Below are 22,658 nucleotides of genomic sequence, written 5' to 3' on the forward strand. Positions count from 1 at the left end.
ATCCCGCCTGAAAGTTCATAGAGCCTCGTTTTGAACGAGGAAGTAATTGTTATTGGACTACTTTCGCTTTGTCAGTCAAGGTAGCCAAGGTACTGTTTTTTTACGTCAAATGTTCCGAAACGGCGCTACTTCGTGACGCGGACTCCACTGAAAAGTTTCAAATAACGGCCATGACGCTATATTTGTCATCCAGTTGTCATATGATTGTTGTCGGCTGTCTTGGACCTAGATCTACATGTATGTTATGCTTGGGCTGCATGAAAAAATTACTTACGTTGTTTCACTACTAAGATGGCGGAGGGGGGCGAAGACGACGACATCTCAGATTATTGGGAGGATGATACATTTGTCGAAGATGTTTTTCCTTTGAAAGATTTTGTCGAGTTTCATGCTCTGCCGCAGATGGTAAAAGTGACACAGGGAGTGTATTCTGAACTAGATATTTCAAACGGGGATGTTTACATGCTGAACAAAGTGGAGGTAGAACGCAATGAAGTGACGATGAATTGCCAAGTGGATGGGAAGACGATACATTTTTCCTTACCGACCTGCCACCCTGCTAAATTTAGAGTTTTGCCATTTCACGATAATTACCAGTACTCTTACAAAACAGTTGCAGACTTGATAAATGAACGTCCGTTTGTTGTGAGAGCCAGATTGGCCTACGCAGAAGATGGGGTTAGTGTATTTGAGGCGGGAGAACAACTCAAACTCATAAGAGTTTTAAAATTGAACGGCGAAAAGTTTCTTGAATGTTTGCTCATACGCAAGTCAAAGCTAGTACAACTACCAGAGTACTGCATTGGTAATTTTGCAGAGGTGGACACTGGTGAGTACTTCACTGTAAAACAAATGGTAGAAAATCTACCCCACAAAAGAAGACTGAGACTAGCACCAGGGGTGTTGAGTGCAAAGAAAGGGATACCAAATCTGCCTGCAAATTATGCTGATGACATCTGGATGGAAGAACCCAGGTTTGTTGTCAATGCCAGCCCTCGTGAGAGCCCAGGTGAAACAGTGCTGATACCATTGGATTTAGGTATAGAGGTCAGTCCTAGAGAGAGCATGTATGGTGGATCAAGTATCACTTATTATCCTCTGGAAGAATTTGTGTCAAAGAATGTACAGTTTATGCCCTTAGATGTGGTAGTAGCAGAATGGGATGAGTCAACAACTGTCTTGGAAAATAATAACATCCAACCTGGCACTCACTTATTGATGCATGATTTGGTTCCAAATATCCCTAAGGTATTAGCTCAGTCAGGAGACATGGTTTTCCTCATTCCAACTGACTATCTGGGAGAATTTAGTCAGATTGAAAATATCTATGAATCCATGGAAAGGTTACAAAATGCAAAGCCTACAGGTGTCCTCCGTGTAATGGAGGCAGCATGCCCAGAGCCCCCAATGATGGAGGGTTTCCACCAAGGAGACTGTATAAGGGTGAAGAGTTATGAGCTGTGTTATAGCCGCCCAGAGGAGGGTGGTCCTGATGAAGAAGTAGAGTGCATCTGGATACAGAAACTTGATCAACAGACAGGAGAAGTCATAACAGAAATACAGGTACCAACATCTGTCCATCTTAAAGTGAGTGAATCCATTGAAGACAGATCAACTTCTAAATTCTCCCTTGGAAATTTCCGATCAAAGTTGCACCATTTTCCAGCCACGGTAAAAATCATATCAGAGGATCCCCACCTACCTGCTGAAGATGACCCCTTGCAAACACATCTGAAGGTTGGGGAAATAATGTCATTTACAGGTATTGTAATGGAAGACTGTGTTCTTGTTCGTTCAAGTGACACTTGTTTCAGGCTACCTCTGAGGACTCAGATTTATGTCCGCCATACCAAGAGCGTAGATGAGGTGAAGCCCAATGTTCTACATTTGTCCCCTGTAGATCGCTGTCCAGAGTTAATAGTGAACAAGGATACTGTGAAGAAACTGGAGAATCTGGCTGCAATGTATGAGCAGGTTGACTCCTCTTCACCTCTACCAGTTGGGTAAGATGTTTATTTGCAAAATGAATAATTTCTAAAGTAAAAAAATAATAATAACAATTTGAGCTTTTACTATATTACATTATAAATAGGTACATTGTATCACCAAATTTATAAGGAATAGTTATTATCCCTTTAATAACATGACTTTGGGACATTTTCAGATGTGTGTAGTATACCTTGTAACCTATGGTTTAAGAATAAAGAACAACTCAAAAAATCCTAATTAGAATAGACATTTTTCACTGTAATTTTAAAAAAATTTAATTATTGTACAGTGTTAGTTCTAATCATCATTTTCATCTAGCACCTTTTATTAAAAATCCTCATTTGAATTATAAAGTATGCAATGGTAAAGTATGTAATGTTTCATTTTCTTCTAAGTCATCTGATTGTATGTGTTTTTTTTACTGTGAATATCTTGCACTTCACAGGAAAGTGGCACGTTACAAAAGTGTGGGTACTCCACCTAGGCCACCCAAACCTAAGAGGAACAAATCCTTGCCATCTGACTACACGTATGTGCAGAAGACATTGCCGCAGCTGGATACAGGTTGACAGCTTTATTTGTATTTTGTGCCATGTAAATTGTTTAAATATGCAGTCGTATGATGATATTTTGGCCAGACAAGTTATTGCTGTTGATGCCCAAATGAAAGTGTACCTCTGGGAATCATATCATTGTGGATTTGATATTGTAGAAAGATGATAATATTTTACCTGTTTTTATAATAGGATAATGATATTTAATCTATTTTTATTTCTCCAAATCAAGTGTTAAGTGTTCACCTATCTTAAACATATACCTGTGCCATTTCATTTTCAGAAGTGAACTATGATGATGTATTTGCTGAGGAAAACTTAAGCAATGAAGGTAATGTATGGGTATTTGATCTAATAAGATGTCAATCTTTTTGTCTGTTACCAAGCAGAATGAATCAATTCTTTTAAAAAATTAAGCAATAATAACATTAATTGTACCACCAGCGTTAGCGCTGGCGGTACACATGGATTTAGTCCCATCCTGATCGTTCTGCCGGCTCCGCCGGATGGCTACCGTTACCGCTTCTCCTAGACGGTAAGGGCCTCCGTACCCATCTCTTGGATTTAGGTCACCTATATCTCAACTCGTTCCACGTAAAATTTGGGCTTTGTCGGTATTAGGGTCTAGGTGTGGCACTCATTGCAATGCACCCTTGTCTAAAAATGGCAAAATTAAATGCTAATTATCTACCCTACGGAAGGAATTATGGGAAAAATATTTATACAGACAGCTTTCCAAAAGTTATATGTGTAGATTTCAAATATGCCCTTGGATTTGACCTTTGACTTTTATTTCAAGGTCAAACGGGCCAATATTTTCAAAAAAATGAAATTTTTTACGAAAAAAAAAACTTTTGCCCTGTTATTCAGACACCACACAGACTTAACCAATAATATTATTGGAAAGTGTTGCCCTTCAGGTCATCTTTCATCTCTGTGAATTTGGGGTCAATCTGTGCATTTTCACGAGAGTAGCGGCCATAAGATACCGAAACTGAAAACTGTCTCTAATTCGGGAACCGTTAATGCTAGAGACCCATTCTTTTTTGCATTTTGTAGAGCATGTAAAGCCCAACACTGGTGGTGGTCTCTGTTTTTTTGTATTCCATACGGTTTTCGAGTTACGTGGTATCAAAAAGTACATATTGGTGGTGAAAGCAAAATGTGCAGTACGGTAATGGATAATAAATTTTGAACTCCAGAAAAATAAAACATAAGGCTTGGCGAGGCAGACAACTTGTGGTCAAAAATGACATTATTTCATCAAATTTGAACATCTGGAACTTCAGAGCACCTCCCATTTCAAGAATTTTGACCAAAATGACCATTTCTTTATTTTAATTAATTTTTTCTGTACGAAATTTATGGCACATTATTGTAACTCCAAAATTATAACATTTAGTCCCTTATATCTCCAAAACTGGCAGAGATAGGTCCATAGTTACTATTGAAGTTGAATAGGAAGTCATATACTGGCAATCTAAATGTGACCTTGAAATTGACCTTTGACCTACTTTTCATCATGAATTGAACTTTGCAAATTTTGTTCCCTTTTATCTCCAAAACTGGCAGAGATAGGTCCATAGTTACTTTTGAACTCGAATAGGAAGTCATATACTGGCAATCTAAATGTGACCTTGAAATTGACCTTTGACCTACTTTACACCATAAACTGAACTTTGCAACTTTTTAATGCTTTTATTTTCAAAACTGGCAGAGATACGCCCATAGTTACTATTAAATTTGAATAGAAAGTCATACGAGGCAATTTACTGTGACCGTAAAATTGACCTTTGACCTACTTTTAACCATGAACTGAACTTTGCAAATTTTGTTCCCTTTTATCTCCAAAACTGGCAGAGATAGGTCTACGGTTACTATTGAACTTGAATAGGAAGTCATATACTGACAATCTAAATGTGACCTTGAAATTGACTTTTGACCTACTTTTCATCATGAATTGAACTTTGCAAATTTTGGTTCCCTTTTATCTCCAAAACTGGCAGAGATAGTTCCATAGTTGCTATTGAACTTGAATAGAAAGTCATATACTGGAAATTTACTGTGATCTTGAAATTGACCTTTGACCTACCTTACTATGAACTGAACTTTGCAACTTTTTAATACTTTTATTTTAACTTTGCAAATTTTGGTTCCCTTTTATTTCCAAAACTGACAAGATACGCCCATAGTTACTATTGAATTTGAATAGGAAGTCATATACTGGCAATCTAAGTGTGACCTTGAAAATTACATTTGACCTACTTTTTATCATGAATTGAAGTTTACAAATTTTGGCTCTCTTTTATCTCCAAAACTGGCAGAGATAGTTCCATAGTTGCTATTGAACTTGAATAGGAAGTCATATACTGGAAATTTACTGTGACCTTGAAATTGACCTTTGACCTACCTTACTATGAACTGAACTTTGATTGTACCATTTTTAGTTATATATTTTTTTTTTGTATATTTTGAGAATTCTTGTTGATTGCAGTTTTTACAGCTTGTCAAGCACAAGACTGGTGATGGTGTCCCTTTTTTGTGTGTGTGGGGGTCTATACGATCGCGCTTACTCCAGCTGGTGGTACAATATTCGGAGGTATTATCGCCTCTCTGATCCTCTAGTTTCATAATAACTTTGGTTTTAAACATTAAAACATCTAATATTTTGTTGTGTTTAACTCTGATAAGAAGAGCAATTATTTGCAAAATGGCAACTCTCCTGTTTTAAAATTTAAATTTTTTAAATATTTTAACAGAACAATTTGAATACCACTGTGTATTTTTTTTTTTTTTTAATAGTTGTTGTGGATAAGTTGCCTGATCTGGTTTTATTATAATAAATAGAAAAGATACCAAGTCCCCAAATGTGTAGCAAATTTTTTATGAATAAGTATTGAAAAAAATGTGCAGCTTATGAAATGCTACTGAAAAATGGTAAATACATAAAAAAATACTCATTTAACACATAACATTACTTTCTTCAGAAGATAATGATGATGATTATGAGGAAGACAGCTATACTTACATAAAACCAGGTAAGATTTTCACACTTATTGAGATATTTTAAAACAGATTTTCTTGTCTTTGAAGCAATATGTCAAAGGTGGGTGCCTTTTAAAATACCCTTTTTTATGTACAGACACAGATATGTCTGTACATATAGCCATCACCTGCATCTGTCGTCGTCGCCATCGTGCACTTTTACCGATAACACGATAAGTGGAAAACCGTTTTTGCTTTTGGCTTGAAACTTACAGAACTGATGAATATTCATAATATGCATATTATGAATATTCATATTATGCATATTATGAATATTCATAATATGCAGGTCAAGTTCGAAAATCAGCATGATCAGGTCATTTTTAGGGAAGTTACGCTGTTTTTTCACTTTTTTCAGCATATATGCAACACAGATAACATGATAAGTGAAATACTGTTTTACTTTTGGCTTGAAACTTACAGAACTGATGAACAGGTCAAGTTTGAAAATCAGCATGATAGGGCCATTTTTAGGGAAGTTATGCTGTTTTTTCACTTTTTTCAGCATATATGCAGCACCGATAACATGATAGGTGGAAAACCATTTTACCTTTTGGCATGAAACTTACAGAACTGATGAATATTCATAATACGCAGGTCAAGTTTGAAAATCAGCATGATCGGGCAATTTTTATGGAAGTTATCCTGTTTTGTTTTGTTTTTTCAATTTTTTTCAGCATTTTTATAACACCGATAACATGATAAGTGTAAAAATGTTTTTCCTTTTGGATTGAAACTTACAGAACTGATGAATATTCATAATACGCAGGTCAAGTTCGAAAATTGGCTTGATTGGACTATTTTTACAAAACTTATGCTGTTTTTTTTCCATTATTCAGCATATATGCAAAACTGATAATATATTTTAAGGAAAACCAATCAGCCTTTTGTCTTGAAACTCACAGGACTGATCAGTCTGACTAGTATACAGATCAAGTTTGAAAATAAGCTTGATCAGTTAAGTTTTGATGAAGTTATTAGCCTTTTTGTATATAAGTGGTTTTCTTCAGATTTAATTCTTAGGCATGTTAACAGTCTCATTATGGAACTAATAAGATATGTAAGAGTGTTGTTTTGACATTTTCTGCTGCTTAACAATATTGTTAGTTGATTATATAAAAATGATGGTAAACCTATTATCATGCATTGTGTAATAAAGTATCAAAAATGGAAAGGAACTCATCATTGCAGTTCATCATATTCAATCATTCACTATGTTCAGAATCTCCGAATGGAGCAAATTGGACATTTAAAATTGTTCTACTGATATTTTTCCTATGTCAACAATTTTCCTAGTTGATCATTTAAAAATGACAGTAAATTGATTATTTTGTTTTATGTAAAAAAAGGTGTTGAAAATGGAAAGAAAATCATTTCAGTACAGTTATCTCTTGTTTACATTTTGAAAGTGTGACTCTGAACTTCCATGGCCTTGGAGACCTTTCCATATCACATTTTCTGAATATCCATGATACTTTTATTTTTTTATAAAAAAATTGATGGTCATTGTGCTGTTAAAGGGATAATAACCCTTCGTGTGAGGTCTATATTTCACAATAAAAACATTGTGAATAACTCGTAGAAATATAATATATTCTGTTTTACGACAAAAACAGCAGTAATAGCCATTATTCTGATATCTGAGTTTGTCTTCAGACCACGTGACCTCCATTGATGGCTATACTGTGTTATAATCTCTCAAGAGATTTTAACAAAAAACCAAACTTTTTAGAAAAAAAACAGGGACTAACTTTGAATGTAAAAATGGATTCATTAACCATTGGTAAGTATGGGAAAATTGTTGTTTACTCCAGGAAAATTCATTTTTTGGCCAATACGAAGAGTTATTATCCCTTTAAGTATTTTGTTATATTGCATCAAAGTTGAAGAAAAACCCTATTTTGGACACTGCTGCCAGGATAGCGATTAAGGGAAAACCATGTTACTTATGATACTCAAACTTACTGAAAAGTTTCATAAGACTGAAGTGCAGCTTGTGTTGGAAAACCAGTGTGATTGTTTTCTGTTTTGGAAGCAATGCAGTTCTATAGAGTGCTATATGGTGCAATAAATGTATATGGATAGCAGGCAGTATGTTAATTCAGGGTTATAAAGTAATTTGCTTAATTAATTTTCAAGTGGCCATTAAATGAGATTACATAAAACACACGTTGAGATTTCATTGTAAAGTCCCATAGGTTTAGCTCTCTTAACTGTGTCACATAATTAGGAATCGATGATTATTATGCAGGTAAATGTTATTTAATATTGAAAATAATTTTAGAAAAGAAAAATTTTGTGTAACGCTTACATTAATGCTAAAGATGAATAACATTTCATTACTATTCTCAAACTCAGTAGGGTTATTCATATCATGTTAGTAATTATACAGGTAGATTAAAAGTTTGAATAGCAGCTTTATTGGAATTTTTTGTTATGTGTTATTTTACATTTTCTTTTAATTATTTTTCAAACACTAGCATCTTCAAGATGTCACTTTCAACTCCCATCCACCAGAAGTGCTGTGCATTTTCTGTTTTTCCACATTAGCAGTTGTGTTGGTTTTTATGTCTTTAAACATTGTGTAATATTATTTTATGCACTGTCATCATTTTTCACATATTGGGATTTTCATTATGTGAATTTGAACTCTCACATATGGTCCTGAAACTGTAATCTTATTGACCATGTTATTCTGTCGCACATTTTTTTGAAATTTTTATCTTTCACTTACTGGCATTTTCAGTGTGGGACTTATAACTCCCAAGGGCATGTAACAGTTCACTTTTATTGATACTTCCTGTTGTGCAATATTTGCAACTTGACTTTGCAGTTAAAGGGATAATAACGGTTCTTTTTGGCAAATAATTAATTTTTTTTTCTAAAAAGTTTTTTTTTTTTTTTTTGTTATAATGTCTTAAGTATAGCCATCTATGGAGGTCACATGGTCTGATGACAAGTTCAGATATCAGAATAATAGCTATGACTGCCCTTTTTGTGGTAAAACAAAATATATTATATTTCTGTGAGTTGTTTACACTGTTTAAACTCAAGTTGGATGATTCATATCATGGTAATGCAGCTAGACCGAATGGCAGCTTTAGTGGAATATTTTTGTAATTTTTTCTTTTTTAATTTTTAATTTTTCAAACTGGTATTTTCAAGATGTGACTTATCACTTCCATCCACCAGGAGCCCTGTACTGTTACTTTATAACATTTTCTGTATTTTTTTAACTGACAAGAATGAATCTTAGGATTGACATTAATTAGACAAACGGCTCTATTAAATTATATATATATATATATATATTTATATATATATATATATATATATTTTTTTTTTTTTTTTTTTTTTTTTTAGTTTAAGCAATTTTTTTTTGTGAAATTTTCACTTTATCTCATTCTGGCATTTCCAAAATATGAACTTTAAAGGACAATGTTCATGTAAAAATCCATTTCTCGAATTTTGAAGATACAGCACTCAATCTATACACTAGAGGTATGTTTTAATCGATCCCCGCCATTTATAAAAATTATAAAAACAATCTATTAGTAGAAAAAAAAGCGTTTTAGTAAACCTCACCTTAATATGCAAAAATGAAGCAACAGATCTGGGTCACGTGGTACTGTGACGACAATCACGATAAAGGTCTATGAGACTCAACTGAGCTGCATGGTGCATACAGACGGAGAAGTTAAGGAAAGTTGTGTTGAATGGAGTTGAGGAATTTTCGTTATGCCTCGGTGTGTTGCCGTGGGATTCACCAAAATTGCAGCTCTCGTTGACAATCTTTCTTTGTCTGTGACGGTCTTCCGTGACTTACTTACTAACTTCGGTGACAATAGTTGCAATGCTCTAGATCATGGTCACCTCAGGTGGTTTAGATCATATCAAGAGCTGGTAGTCTTTCAGATTAACTGTCATCAGTTGGCAAACTTACTGATTCCTGATGCATTTTAAATGCATTGTAGTTGACCAAAAGCTCGTTTACAACAAACCTGTTAATTATGCACCGCTGCAATTCCCAAGCCAGGTAATAACAGGTATGAAACTCGTCTTGGTGGGCTTTCATATTTTTCAATATATCTCAATTTTTTCAAGGGGTTATTTTATTGGTATTTGTAAATTACGTTAAATATCAATACTTAAACAATTAAGTTCAAACACGGTCGCGAACATTAATAAAAGAAATTGCTCTCAGGGTATCTTGAAGCTTCCGTGGAAGAAAACGTGTTGAGGATCAAAAAACAGGAAAAAGAGCGTTATATTAAAGAAAAAATGGGAACTGCTATAATAAAATGGTTCGTTATCCTAATTCGTTTATGCTTTGAGGATTTGTTTCTGAAGATTATTTCATCTGAAATATTAAATAATTTAAAAGATTGATTATTTTATAACTTGAAACGCAAATTCTGCGTCAGTACGCAATTTTTTTTTTTGCAAATTTGTAAGCTTATAACACCGTGCTATAAAGATCTACTCAAGAAAAAAATTTGCTTGGGTAAAATTGAGTACGGAATGAACTGGAGACACTTGGCTTGTCATTAAGTTTACACGAAAATATGTCAGGTAACTTTATACTGTCTTTGAAAGAGTAAAGATTGAAAGATAATTTTAGACAAACTTTGACGGGGGAAATACCTACAAAGAGTAATGGGCTATTTCGCCAACATCTTGTTGAAAATTTTACACTGCAATTCTATTCAAAAAAGCTAAGGAACTAATTGCCAAATTAATACTCTCATCACATAACAGGGGGGTAACCAGACCTGCAAAAATTGTACGCACATATTTAAAAAGATTACAAGCACATACAGCAAAATGTAGACTTACGCAAAACATGAAGGACAGCGTAATCACAGCAAATGTACCTCATATAGTAGCTTAATTTCCATTAATAATAAAATCATCATTTAAGTCAAAAATATTCTTGCGATTTAATAACTATTTTAATTTACCCAGAACAGTATATTTATTTTAAAGGCGGTTAACCGAAATATAGTTTTATGATTTGTTTGTGAAAATTGCCCATGTCACCCTGTTAGTTTGGAGGTCTAAGCTGGATCAAGTGAAGTCCGTGTTAAAATTCCTATGAAGTTGTGCAGGAAAAATCCTTCCTTTCTTTCTCTAGCTCCTCGATAAACCTGGTGTTCAGATTTTATCTAGTACCCCCAGGTCTACGGGAGCTGCGCTTTGTAAGATTTTTACCTGAGATAACTGGAGTAAAGCTTAGATAGAGAGTGCGTTCGATACAAGCAAGACAAATTGAATGCCATTTAACCCTCTAATTAAGAGGTAAAGGAAGTTCCAGGTAGATGGATGATTAAGATAGGACTTGTAAAGGTAACGGGCATTGTTTACCTCAGTTTAATAAAAGTATGCAAGACAGAGTGTCAGCGGTTTAATAAAATAAATTGAATTTCACAAATAACATGGACCTCATATGCAATAAGCAACATTTCCCTTAACTCATTCAAATGCAGTGTTTTATACAACTTGGGATAACCATAATGAAATGCTTGTTAAAGAAATGACTAGACGGGAAATGGTTTTACACAGCTTCACAAGGATTTAGACCCTTCGGGTAAGAGATTTGAATGAGTATAAACTTTTATCAGAAGCCAGAGAAGTCATCTTACAGGTAGACAATGCAGCTCAGTTTGACAGCTAAGCACGCTCTGTTCTCCAGTGGCTCGATTGTCGTCATTGGACCACGTGACCACGTAGCTCATTAACTCCCAGGCCAAGCAAATAGGACGTTTTTTAAAGCCAAAAATTTACAAAATGAGCTTTTAATTTGTGTATTTGGATAAAGATATCGTTAGTTGGGCATGTTTTCTGAAGAATATGTTCCGTTCAGGCCATTCTGACGGCATGAAGCAAACCCTTTAACTCTTATCAGCCTGAAGCCTTAGGGACCATTTCCATACCCTATCACGCTAACTGTAGATCGATCTATCTCCAAGGGAATTCTTGTTAAATGCAATCAATGTAAGTGGCTTAGCTGTTTGTCACGCCTACTGAAACTGGCATGCCAGAATCCTAAGCCACTTAAGCTGAAAGCAATTTAGTGAGAAACCCCTTGGAGTTGGATTGATCCTGTCAGATTGATCTAGGTATGGGAACTCAGTCTAATGCTTGTTACACATTTTACTTTGATCCTAATCCACTGTTATGCAGAATTAGAATTTGATGTTGGCTATGTAGTTACAGTAAGCATAATACATCAGTGCATCAGAACTGACGGTGTCCTATTTTCTGCATTTTTATTTTCTGGTTTTTTTGTCTGTACATTTGACAGCTTTGCTGCCTTGTTTTAAAAAAATAAGCATCTACATTCATCTCTTTGATTTGTAATTTGTCCTTCCAATGGTCAGTTTTTGCTGAGCACTGTCAATTTGGATATATATATATATATATATATATATATATATATATATATATATATATATATATGCAACTTGTTGTTCGTGAACACGTTGCCTTCTCCTGACACATATATGTACACTCATTAAAACCTTTTCAGGGCTTTGATTATTTTCTTTCTTATATTCATAAGATGAATCCTGCCCAATACCTCTAAAAAACGTGGAGCTGCCATCAGATGGAAATCTGTACCATCTCAATGTTGTTGAAATGGCCTCTGCGTTTGCCATTATGGGGTTATCAGAAGGAGAAATAGCAAAATGTGTAGCACGCAAAATTAATGGTAAGAAGTTCTCCAAAATGACCAAGGAGGAGTTGTCGGAGATGGTGTCAGTAGATACAGCACAAAAATGCAAGCCACTAATAATGCATTTTCACAAGTGCACGAAGAAAACTTTGATGAACGCTGTGAAAATAAAGTTCCATAGTGTTATGAGCAAGTTTCTTTAAATAAAGTTACATATGAAGAAAGCATGTAACACTTTTTAATTGCAACTGTACATTCTTCAAATTTCTTGGAGTAAATTTGACCTATTTATTTGTCCCTTAATTTCGTAAAATTCCACTAAGTGACTTGGAAAGAAGCCAGGAGTGGGGGGAGGGGTTGAAAGAACTGCCCTCTATGCTGGAAAAAGGTTGGCTCTGGTTTGGCCTATGTACAAAAAGGTTTCATGGTAAAAGGGTCACTTTTTAAAGAACAAAAAAAACTGAAATTGCTGGTTACGGGCCTGTAGTAATGTACAACGCATTACTGTTGCATGCACTAGCATACCAGGAATTATTCAAATACGAGTTGGCTAAAACAACTAATAGGCTATTCACACTAGCACTTTCGACCGCGGTCAAGGCCTGACCTCGGTCCTGTCGCGGTTAACTTTTCTAATGTGAACGGACAACATAATACTGACCGCGGTCGAAATAAACCCAGATCTGGAGCTGGGTTAAATCCGAGAACAGATGTTTACCAATGGAATGCATGCGCATGAGTGGGCAATTAATCAACTGATCTTGTTCGCAAGAAAATCCTGGCAGCAATTTGAGTACTATGAGTATGAGAAGCAGCAAGAGTACCATGGTCTGAGGATGCCGTCTAGGGCCTCCTTGCCATATGGCCAGAGAGTGAGGTACAACGAAAATTAGCAGGAAGCGCCAAGAATAAAACGGTCTGCCACGAAATGGGCTTTAGGTTATCTGTATCACCGTGCCTACATGTAGAATTAGTATCTTTTGTCACCGTTATGCGGTCAACTCATATATCTGAAATAGAATAATTTAAATGTAAAGGGTCAGGTTTTTACTTATCCGAACAATAGAGCGCATGCTTAACAGGACGTACGATTGCTGAAATTCTATCGCTACTGATTGCTGCCAGTATAGGTGTGAACGCAAATAATCTCGGTTTAGTTGACCCCGATTCGATCGAAGTTAACTTGACCGCTGTTAACTTTCTAATGTGAATGGCCTAAAAGGGTTTTAAATAGCACAGAGAAAAGGCAGAAAAAATTCATTACAAATGTCAATTTTTGGGAAATGAAAAACAATACCCTTGCTATTACTGTTAGTTATGCTATTTGAAACTATCTATTGGCATTTGGTCAGGTTAGGTGACAAGATTTGAAACAGGCTTGAAACGCATCTAAGTGGTTGTTCACAGAAAATTAAAAGTAAGCTAGATATGCTTTTTGCATGTGTCTGCCACCTTTTTGAATTGAAATACCTTTTTAGATTTTTATAATCTGTTTTCACTGTTAAACTGGGCACGGTTTTCCTCTTGAAATGTTTTGTTAACATTAAGCTTGCCATATTGAAGATTGAAGAATTTTAGACAATTTCTTATTCATAAGTCGGGTTTTATATGGAAGTATTATGACTAAAGGAACAAAATGACTTGGAAATATAGTCTGTAGCATTCCCTTTGCGAATATCATATTTACCGATACATTCCTTTGAGAGTTTACATCAGAATACAAATAGTAATAAATAGTGGTTTTAATTAAATAACTAATATAATCATTTAATTAGAGAACTAAGGAATTGTAGATTTGGTAGTGGCATGAGATGTACTGGTAAATTCATATCAGTTTGGCAATGTTACAGTATTAGTATAAACATTTATTTCATGATTGTGGTCTTTTATATTATGTACAAAAGTTTTGTTTATAATTATGCTTCAGAAACTATTTTTTTAATAATTTTATATTTGAACTGCAGGTTTTTCTACCTTCCTGTATTTGTAATCGTTTTGCTTTTATTTTTTTGAATGTGGTTAAGGCTGAAGATTTACATCATTTTCAAGCTCTGAATTTAAAGATTGGCTTTATATAACTCAACTGTGATAACTTGTTTAATAAGTTTTAAGGTATGCCGAGTTATTAGAAAATCTATGACAAATGACATTTCATAATTGTAAATGAAAATGCACATATCCATTATATCTTTGAAGTTTGATCAAGACATATCACAGGATTCGAGCAGTTGCAAATATGGACAAATCAAATCACTTAAACTTTCGTGAAACTTTCCACGATGAATGACCATTGGGTGTTCGTCTATTTTGGATCGGGGGGTTGACAAACACCCAATGGTCATTCATCGTGGAAAATTTCATGCTTTTATCATCTTTTGCAGAATTCTAGATAAAATTTGGACTTAGCCGCCTGACTACTTTTCACCATGAACTAAACTTTGCATATTTTGCTTCCCTTTTTTCTCCAAAACTGGCAGAGATAGGTCCATAGTTACTATTGAACTTGAATAGGAAGTCATATACTGGCAATCGAAATGTGACCTTGAAATTGACCTTTGACCTACTTTTCACCATGAACTAACCTTTGCAAATTTTGTTTCCCTTTTATCTCCAAAACTGGCAGAGATAGGTCTATAGTTACTATTGAACTTGAATAGGAAGTCATATACTGGCAATCTTAATGTGACCTTGAAATTGACCTTTGACCTACTTTTCAGCATGAACTGAACTTTGCAAATTTTGCTTCCCTTTTATCTCCCAAACTGGCAGAGATAGGTCCATAGTTACCATTGAACTTGAATGGGAAGTCATATATTGGCAATCTAAGTGTGACCTTGAAATTGACCTTTGACCTACTTTTCACCATGAACTAACCTTTGCGAATTTTGCTTCCCTTTTATCTCCAAAACTGGCAGAGATAGGTCCATAGTTACTATTGAACTAGAATAGGAAGTCATATACTGGCAATCCAAATGTGACCTTAATATTGACCTTTGACCTACTTTTCACCATGAACTGAACTTTGCAAATTTTGCTGCCCTTTTATCTCCAAATCTGGCAGATAAAGGTCCAAAGTTACTATTGAACTTGAATAGGAAGTCATACACTGGCAATCTAAATGTGACCTTGAAATTGACCTTTGACCTACTTTTCACCATGAACTGAATTTTGCAAATTTTGTTTCATTATCTCCAAAACTGGCAGAGATAGGTCCATACTTACTATTGAACTTGAATAGGAAGTCATACACTGGCAATCTAAATGTGACCTTGAAATTGACCTTTGACCTACTTTTCACCATGAACTGAACTTTCCAAATTTTGCTTCCCTTTTATCTCCAAAACTGGCAGAGATAGGTCCATAGTTACTATTGAACTTGAATAGGAAGTCATACACTGGCAATCTAAATGTGACCTTAAAATTGACCTTTGACCTACTTTTCACCATGAACTAAACTTTCCAAATTTTGCTTCCCTTTTATCTCCAAAACTGGCAGAGATAGGTCCATAGATACTATTGAACTTGAATAGGAAGCCATATACTGGCAATCTAAATGTGACCTTGAAATTGACCTTTGACCTACTTTTCACCATGAACTGAACTTTGCAAATTTTGCTTCCCTTTTATCTCCCAAACTGGCAGAGATAGGTCCATAGTTACTATTGAACTAGAATAGGAAGTCATATACTGGCAATCTTAATGTGACCTTGAAATTGACCTTTGACCTACTTTTTACCATGAACTGAACTTTGCAAATTTTGCTTCCCTTTTATCTCCAAAACTGGCAGAGATAGGTCCATAGTTACTATTGAAGTTGAATAGGAAGCCATACACTGGCAATCTTTATGTGACTTTAAAATTGACCTTTGACCTACTTTTCACCATGAACTGAACTTTGCAAATTTTGCTTCCCTTTTATCTCCCAAACTGGCAGAGATAGGTCCAAAGTTACTTTTGAAGTTGAATAGGAAGTCATATACTGGCAATCTTAATGTGACATTGACCTTTGACCTACCTTTTGATGAACTTTTGATATATTTTTTTGCATATTTTGAAAATTCTTGTTGATTGCATTTTTACAGCTTGTCAAGCAAAAGACTGGTGGCTGTGTCCCTTATTTTGTGAATGCGCTTGCTCCAGCTGGTGGTACAATATTTGGAGGCGGTATCGCCTCTCTGATCCTCTAGTTTATTTTGACCAACATTACCGTGGACAAATACACCCTTGAAGAATCTGTTGATTAATAATTATAAATATGACAAAAATGCGTTTTGTAAGGTAATCTTTTTGCAGCACTGAACTTGAAAACCAAGTCAGTCTGTTTAGACACAAAAAAAACTTTCACTGAGAGAGTACTGAAAAGTGGTGTCTCAGAGGAACACATCCCAAGGAAGGTCACAGCAGTGATCTAAAGCCGTGTTACGTTCAGCTCAAGAAATTGAAAATATTACTTGACAAAGATGTGTTAGAGAAGACAGATAAGTGACCATGTATCATATATATATACACTGATATAGAATGTTACATTTTGAGATGGGACAAAAACACTAAAATAAGTCGGCAGTTGTAACAATTTTTACTAGTCTTGTCCACAATCACTGTTGACAGTGACACCTAGGGCAGCCTCAGGTGATCTCATTGAATATAAAAGACATTCAAGTATCTGCAGATGTATATTCAAGTAGAGCAAATTATTATTATTATTTTTAAATCCAATATGAGCCCCTTTCAGAATGGGCCAATTATTTGTTAAAAAGACTGTGTATACATGTATGGACTTCATTCAGTCTGGCATCATGACATTGTCAAGGTTACATTTTTCAACTTTGTCTACATACACCAAATAAAAATCTGTATATATGAAGATAATAAAGTCAATTGAAAGTGATCACTCATATGTAATACTCAAAACTTAAATAATTACAACCAACAAGCAGTTTGTTCAACATGTTATTTTTATTACATTTTTTACTTAACACGTGTTAGGTAGACCTCCCAATGCAAAAACATTGTGAATCACTTCGGAACATATCTATGTCACCAAACAAATTCCAATTCTTTCTTGTCAGCTAGTGAGTAGCTTCTGCCATTTGGTTTGATCTGCAACATGTAGTGAATCCAATTTTATGTTTAAATAGTGCTGTGAATTTTCACCTGTTAAGTGAATTTACAAGTATTAAAAACAAAACAAAAAACACTGGCTACATCAAGTCTGTTGGGTAAATTTGTAACTTCTAGGCCATCTTCTTTTCTGTAATGAGTAAAAATTATACATAAAACATATTCTGAAAACCTGTGAAAAATGTTGGTCAATATAGGTGACTTTTATTTTACTTCTATTTATATAATAATAATAATATTATTATTTTTTTAAATATTTATCTCTTTATATAGCTCTAACCCCTACTAAACTATGCAATAAGAATATTTTCATATTATCCAAATCAATACACATTAGGACCAATTTATCTTTGACTTATGCATCATGTTTGTTTAAACAGTTTTCTTAATAGAAAATCATGCCTTTTACAAACATGAAATGAATGTGGAAACTTTATGAAAAAAATTTAGTTTCACCCCAACACAAAAATTTCAATTACATCAATCTTCATCTTCGTCCTCATCCTCATCTTCCTCGTTTCCAAAATATTCACGTTTTTCTACTATCGCTGGATTAACTGTTCCATCAGGCAGAATAGTCTTGTAGCCTCCCATTGTAGCAATTCGAGCCTCTAGTACTGTTTGTGGGATGCCCCTAATATTACAAAGAACAAGATGTCATATATCAGCTCACTATAATATTTCCTCAATTCAATGCTCAATATTGGAATTATCCATTCTTGCTTCTGAAAAATCATTCTTAAGATTCTCATACATGTTCCACAAACAGAAGCCTAGCAGTACATCTTTCTATCAGTCAAACACTTCATTACATATTCATAGTCATGACTACTTTGAAGACAGCCTCATGAAGCCACTGTGTGACATAATACACTGTTACCAGATCAATATATGCCAGATCACCTCTGAGTGTCAGCAAGGTGTTCAAGGCAGATATCTAGAAAAGGTGGCAGTGTATCATTTGAGAAAAATACTGACAGAAAGTACTCGCATTTTAACGAAAAACACTCCCAAAACTGAATCAAGAGTATACTGGTACTGCCACAGTCAAATAACCTCTCATTATGTATCATACATTACATATAGAACATTTACACAAATTAAAAAATTCCATGGAATATATTAGACTGTACATGAACTAACACTTTTATTAATATAAAATAATTCATGATTTACCTGAATTGGCTCACTTCATCATAGAAAGGTTTTACACCCCAATGGTAATACCAGTAAGAGGTGACTGGGGAGAGAACAAATACTGAAAAAGCCATCCCTCTCTTGAAAAAGTCTGAGGTTGTTGCGAAAAATCTTCTCGACATTTCGTTTTTAGTCTGAAATGACAATGAGAATGTGTGTTTACATCGTGAAATTTCTGAAAGAGAACTTCATTATTTTCACTAATGCTCCTTATCAAAAATGCTTTAAACAATTAAACATCCATAAGACTGAAAACATCAGGAGAAGACTCCCACTGTAATCACATCTATGCTGCACTGCAGGATGGACCACTGCTGCTCATGATCAGTGGTCACAGCTTTCTGGCTAAAATGTTAGAACACATTTGACCTAATCTGACTATTTAAACACTGTGATATTTCCTTTAATTTTAGAGATAATTTCAAGATTCCAACAGAATAAGATTCTAGATAAAAATACCTTTCAGGAGGTAAAACTTGTGTGTACATTTGGATATATATAACACTACTGCATAACTGGGATTAAAAGAGTAAAACTTTATCAAACCGACTCGTGAACTGATCCCAAATTACTTGAAATGTGAATGATATAGTTCAAAGTGCAACGGGGGACAGACAGTTACCCCAGGATGTGGATATTCACAGCGGAGAGACTTTGAACACAAAACGCTAAGGCCTTACCTACTGTACGTGAGCATGTTAAGCCGAAAACTGAAGCAAGGGCGACGTGTGGACCACACTACATACATCTATTGAGACTATCATATATGGATGACGTACTTTTTATAGCATTATATGCCATGTTATTTCATTAAAGTGATTAAAGAGTGCGCAAAACGTAAAAAAAACTTTCTTGTGGTCAATATAGTAGCGTACCTAGCTTTTTACGAGTGTTTAGCGAGTACTATTTAGAAAAAGTAAGATGTAAGACAGCAATTACCATCACCATCAGTGATTTCACTTAAAAATACTACATGATAATCACTTAAGGTTATATTTAATCCATCCAAAAATGATGAATTCAAAACTAAAGGACACGCTTACGTTTGTCCTTGACTCCAACCTCTGAAAATGGCGACAGTGTTTTGGTATCCCAGACTGCACTCGGAGGCACGTTTACCCAAGACAAGCACAATCCGATGTCTTACGAATGTGATAATGTTAGGAGGAAAAAGTCGTGCCTCGACATAAGAAACTGTAGTATCCACGACTAACGTTAACGTTACTTGAGTCGGTCCAACTCTCAGGTCTGTGAGGGCTCTGGCTAAGTGCAATCGGCTTAACTGTTAGAGGCAGGACTCTTCGAGCAGTTAATATAATTATACTATTATACTATTATTTAATTATATAATTATATGGAGGGTGGATCTGTTCCACGGATCCTCAGTTTCGTCACGCCGGTCTCTCCAACCTCCTTGCACACCGGTACAAGTAGGACAACATTTGACACAGACTGTGATGGGCGTCTTAAAGCATATAAAAGTTATAAACTGATTTTACGGGGCCGTAGCGATAGTCCGAAGGTTCAATAGTCCGAAGGTTCATTGGTCCGAATGTTCACTATAAAACCTTCGGACCAATGAACCCTTGATTAAAAAATCGATAAAAATGTTACCACTTTTCGGACCAATGAACCTTCGGACCAATGAACCTTCGGACTATCGAGACGCCCCCGATTTTACTATTTGAAATTTGGCAGAATGATGGTCGAAAAGTTCTGGGTAATTATTGTTACAATTATAATTACCACATTAGCCCTATAGCAATTATCATCATTACTACTATTATTATTTTTACACAACCTGGGCAACATACATGGCCTACATGTATTTAGGCCTACTGTCTTACAGAGGTCTTCTTTAACTGTTATAAATTTGGTTGACAGACCTCTTTATTAAGTCGTCTAAACGCTCTTGCAAAGCAGCAGAGGAGATTACTGCTGGGTTTCGTCCAATTTTGCAACAGATAGCCTTGGTTCCCATACCTAAATCAATTTAACAGGATCGAGCCATCTCCGAGGGGTTTCTCGCTAAATTGCTTTCAGCTTAAGCGGCTTAGATGTCTGGCACGCCTACTATACTGAAGCTGCTAAACGATAATTAAGTACCCCCTAGCAGCTTCAGTAGGCGTGACAGGCATCTAATTAAGCCGCTTAAGTTGATTGCAATTTAGTGAGAAACCCCTCGGAGATAGACCGATCCACATTTAGTACGATAGGGTCAGGGAATGGTTCCACAGAGAACCCCCTGGTCAGGCTGGTGGAGGATAACGTAATCCAAAATCAACTTTAAAGCACGGGCAGACATGCTCGTCTTTCGGTGCCAGTAGGCATACTGGACTGGGTACTACTCTGTTTGTCAAATGTATTTTGAGTTTTCTCCACTTTACCATTAGCATACTAATCAAGCGTAGACTGTGTACTAGTGTATTCCACCACCTTTAATTAATAAGCCACACGGTGGGATTCACTCATTTGATATTGGCCCTGAAGTGACTCGGATCCTCGCAGATTGGTCGTAATCTTTAAACAGTGCAAAAGTATTGACCCAGATATAGAAAGAAATATTAGATATGTCAGTCCACTAATGACCGTAAAATAGGTCTTTATTGTCTATCATTTTCTATCTTTCTCTCTCTCTCTCTCTCTCTCTCTCTCTCTCTCTCTCTCTCTCTCTCTCTCTCTCTCTCTCTGCGTGTATTTTTTTCTTTTTTTTCTTTCAAGTCTTTAAGGATATTATTTTAGTATAAGTCTATTTCGATACCTTGAAAATTCAAACTTGACGTTGATTTTGATCTTTAAAGGTGAAGATGACAAATTGATAGCTTTGTAGTGTAAAGTAGTAGCCTACGTGTAGCTTTTGACCCTTTTGCCATGTTCTGCAACTTCGATGTAAACATGTTGTGTTACGTTATTGTGTAAGTTATGTTTGGATATCAGTTCAGATTTTAAATTTTAATGCGCTTTTAAGTGAATGTCATAACTGCTGTATCTAAGCATATATATTAAGCCAAGAGTTATAAGAAAAAAAATCCAGAAGAGTATGAAGTTATAAATCTAATCGAAATTCATTTTATAAAAAAAAAGACGTTTGTCTTAATGGATCCGGAAGACCGGACTTCGTATAGGGGCCCGCAAACTCTAGATTTAGTTTGGTTTTGTATAATTAGTGTAGGTCTTACTTTAAGGTCTAGGTATAAAGGCCCACAACTTTTAGAGGCATATTTTTCGTAATTCAAGTACAATATTATAACTATCTTGAACTGCCAGACATCGTTTGTAATCTCTTGTTTTACTTTCGGGTCGGAATGAAAATAGGAGACGAAGAATTCAGATCCGTGTTCCGCCCGAGTTCTGTATTTCTTTAATTGACGGAACTTTGACAGTGTCTCCTTGTTCCATGGCTCAGTGTCTTCATAACCCGCCTTCTTTAAAAGTCTTATGAGACCAATTGCGAAATTTTGGCGCGAAAAATAAAATATAATGAACAGACTTGTCGAAAACAAACGAATTTTCATGATGTTCAACCAGAAAAATAGGGCTTGTAACGTAAATCTTCATATTTGGTGCCCATTTGCACACACCTCCTCAAAAAGGAGCACATTTTAGTAAATACTAAATTAGACTGGGTTCCCATGCCTAGATCGATCCATCTGGATCGGTCTAAGTTAACTCCCTGGGGAGTCTCACTAAATTGCGATCAACTTAACCGGCTAAAATATTTGTCACGCCTACCGAATCAGCTAGGGTTAAGATAATTACCCCCTAACAGCTTTACTAGGTGTGACAGACATTTAAGCCGGTTAAGTTGATCGCAATTTAGTGAGACTCCCAAGGGAGATAGATCGATCCAAATATCTGTGGGAATGGTCCCTTAAAGCATTTTCACGTGACCTTTACAGACATGAGTTTTTTTTTCAGTGAAAACGCGGAATTTCACGTTTTTTTAATTCAATTCTATGGCGGTCCCCGGACCCCCGGCCGGTTAGGTGTTGGGTCCCATGATAAATGTTCAGAGTTTTTTTTTAACCTAGGCTCATGTCTGCTTTTACCATTACGTTTCTTACCATGATTTATCA

General features: G+C 35.4%; 1 protein-coding gene and 1 long non-coding RNA gene across 2 annotated transcripts; one reads left to right on the forward strand and one right to left on the reverse strand.

The window, feature by feature from the left end:
• Positions 1-42: 42 nt before the first annotated feature.
• On the forward strand, positions 43-17,152 carry LOC147763859 (uncharacterized). The gene is made up of 5 exons (XM_086999099.1): positions 43-2,003; positions 2,435-2,553; positions 2,827-2,874; positions 5,531-5,581; positions 12,151-17,152. The coding sequence occupies exons 1-5, from the start codon at positions 292-294 to the stop codon at positions 12,465-12,467; spliced, it is 2,247 nt and encodes a 748-aa protein (XP_086855225.1). The 5' UTR covers positions 43-291; the 3' UTR covers positions 12,468-17,152.
• A 49-nt stretch (positions 17,153-17,201) lies between these two features.
• On the reverse strand, positions 17,202-19,791 carry LOC106175661 (uncharacterized). Its single transcript, XR_001239702.2, has 4 exons — positions 19,626-19,791; positions 18,562-18,716; positions 17,865-18,019; positions 17,202-17,515 (listed from the first exon to the last, which is right to left on the reverse strand). It is a non-coding gene; the product is annotated as an uncharacterized LOC106175661 (long non-coding RNA).
• Between the last annotated feature and the right edge of the window lie 2,867 nt (positions 19,792-22,658).

This window comes from Lingula anatina, chromosome 1, assembly GCF_051362555.1.
Source record: "Lingula anatina isolate TDL-2025a chromosome 1, LinAna3.0, whole genome shotgun sequence".
Lineage (NCBI taxonomy): Eukaryota > Metazoa > Brachiopoda > Lingulata > Lingulida > Lingulidae > Lingula > Lingula anatina.

Excerpts from the sequence above, each read along its gene's own strand:
- LOC147763859 (XM_086999099.1), top strand. The coding sequence starts at position 292 with ATGGCGGAGGGGGGCGAAGACGACGACATCTCAGATTATTGGGAGGAT. Across the intron at positions 2,875-5,530 it reads GGAAAACTTAAGCAATGAAG|AAGATAATGATGATGATTAT; the intron begins GTAATGTATGGG and ends TACTTTCTTCAG. Across the intron at positions 5,582-12,150 it reads CTATACTTACATAAAACCAG|ATGAATCCTGCCCAATACCT; the intron begins GTAAGATTTTCA and ends TATATTCATAAG.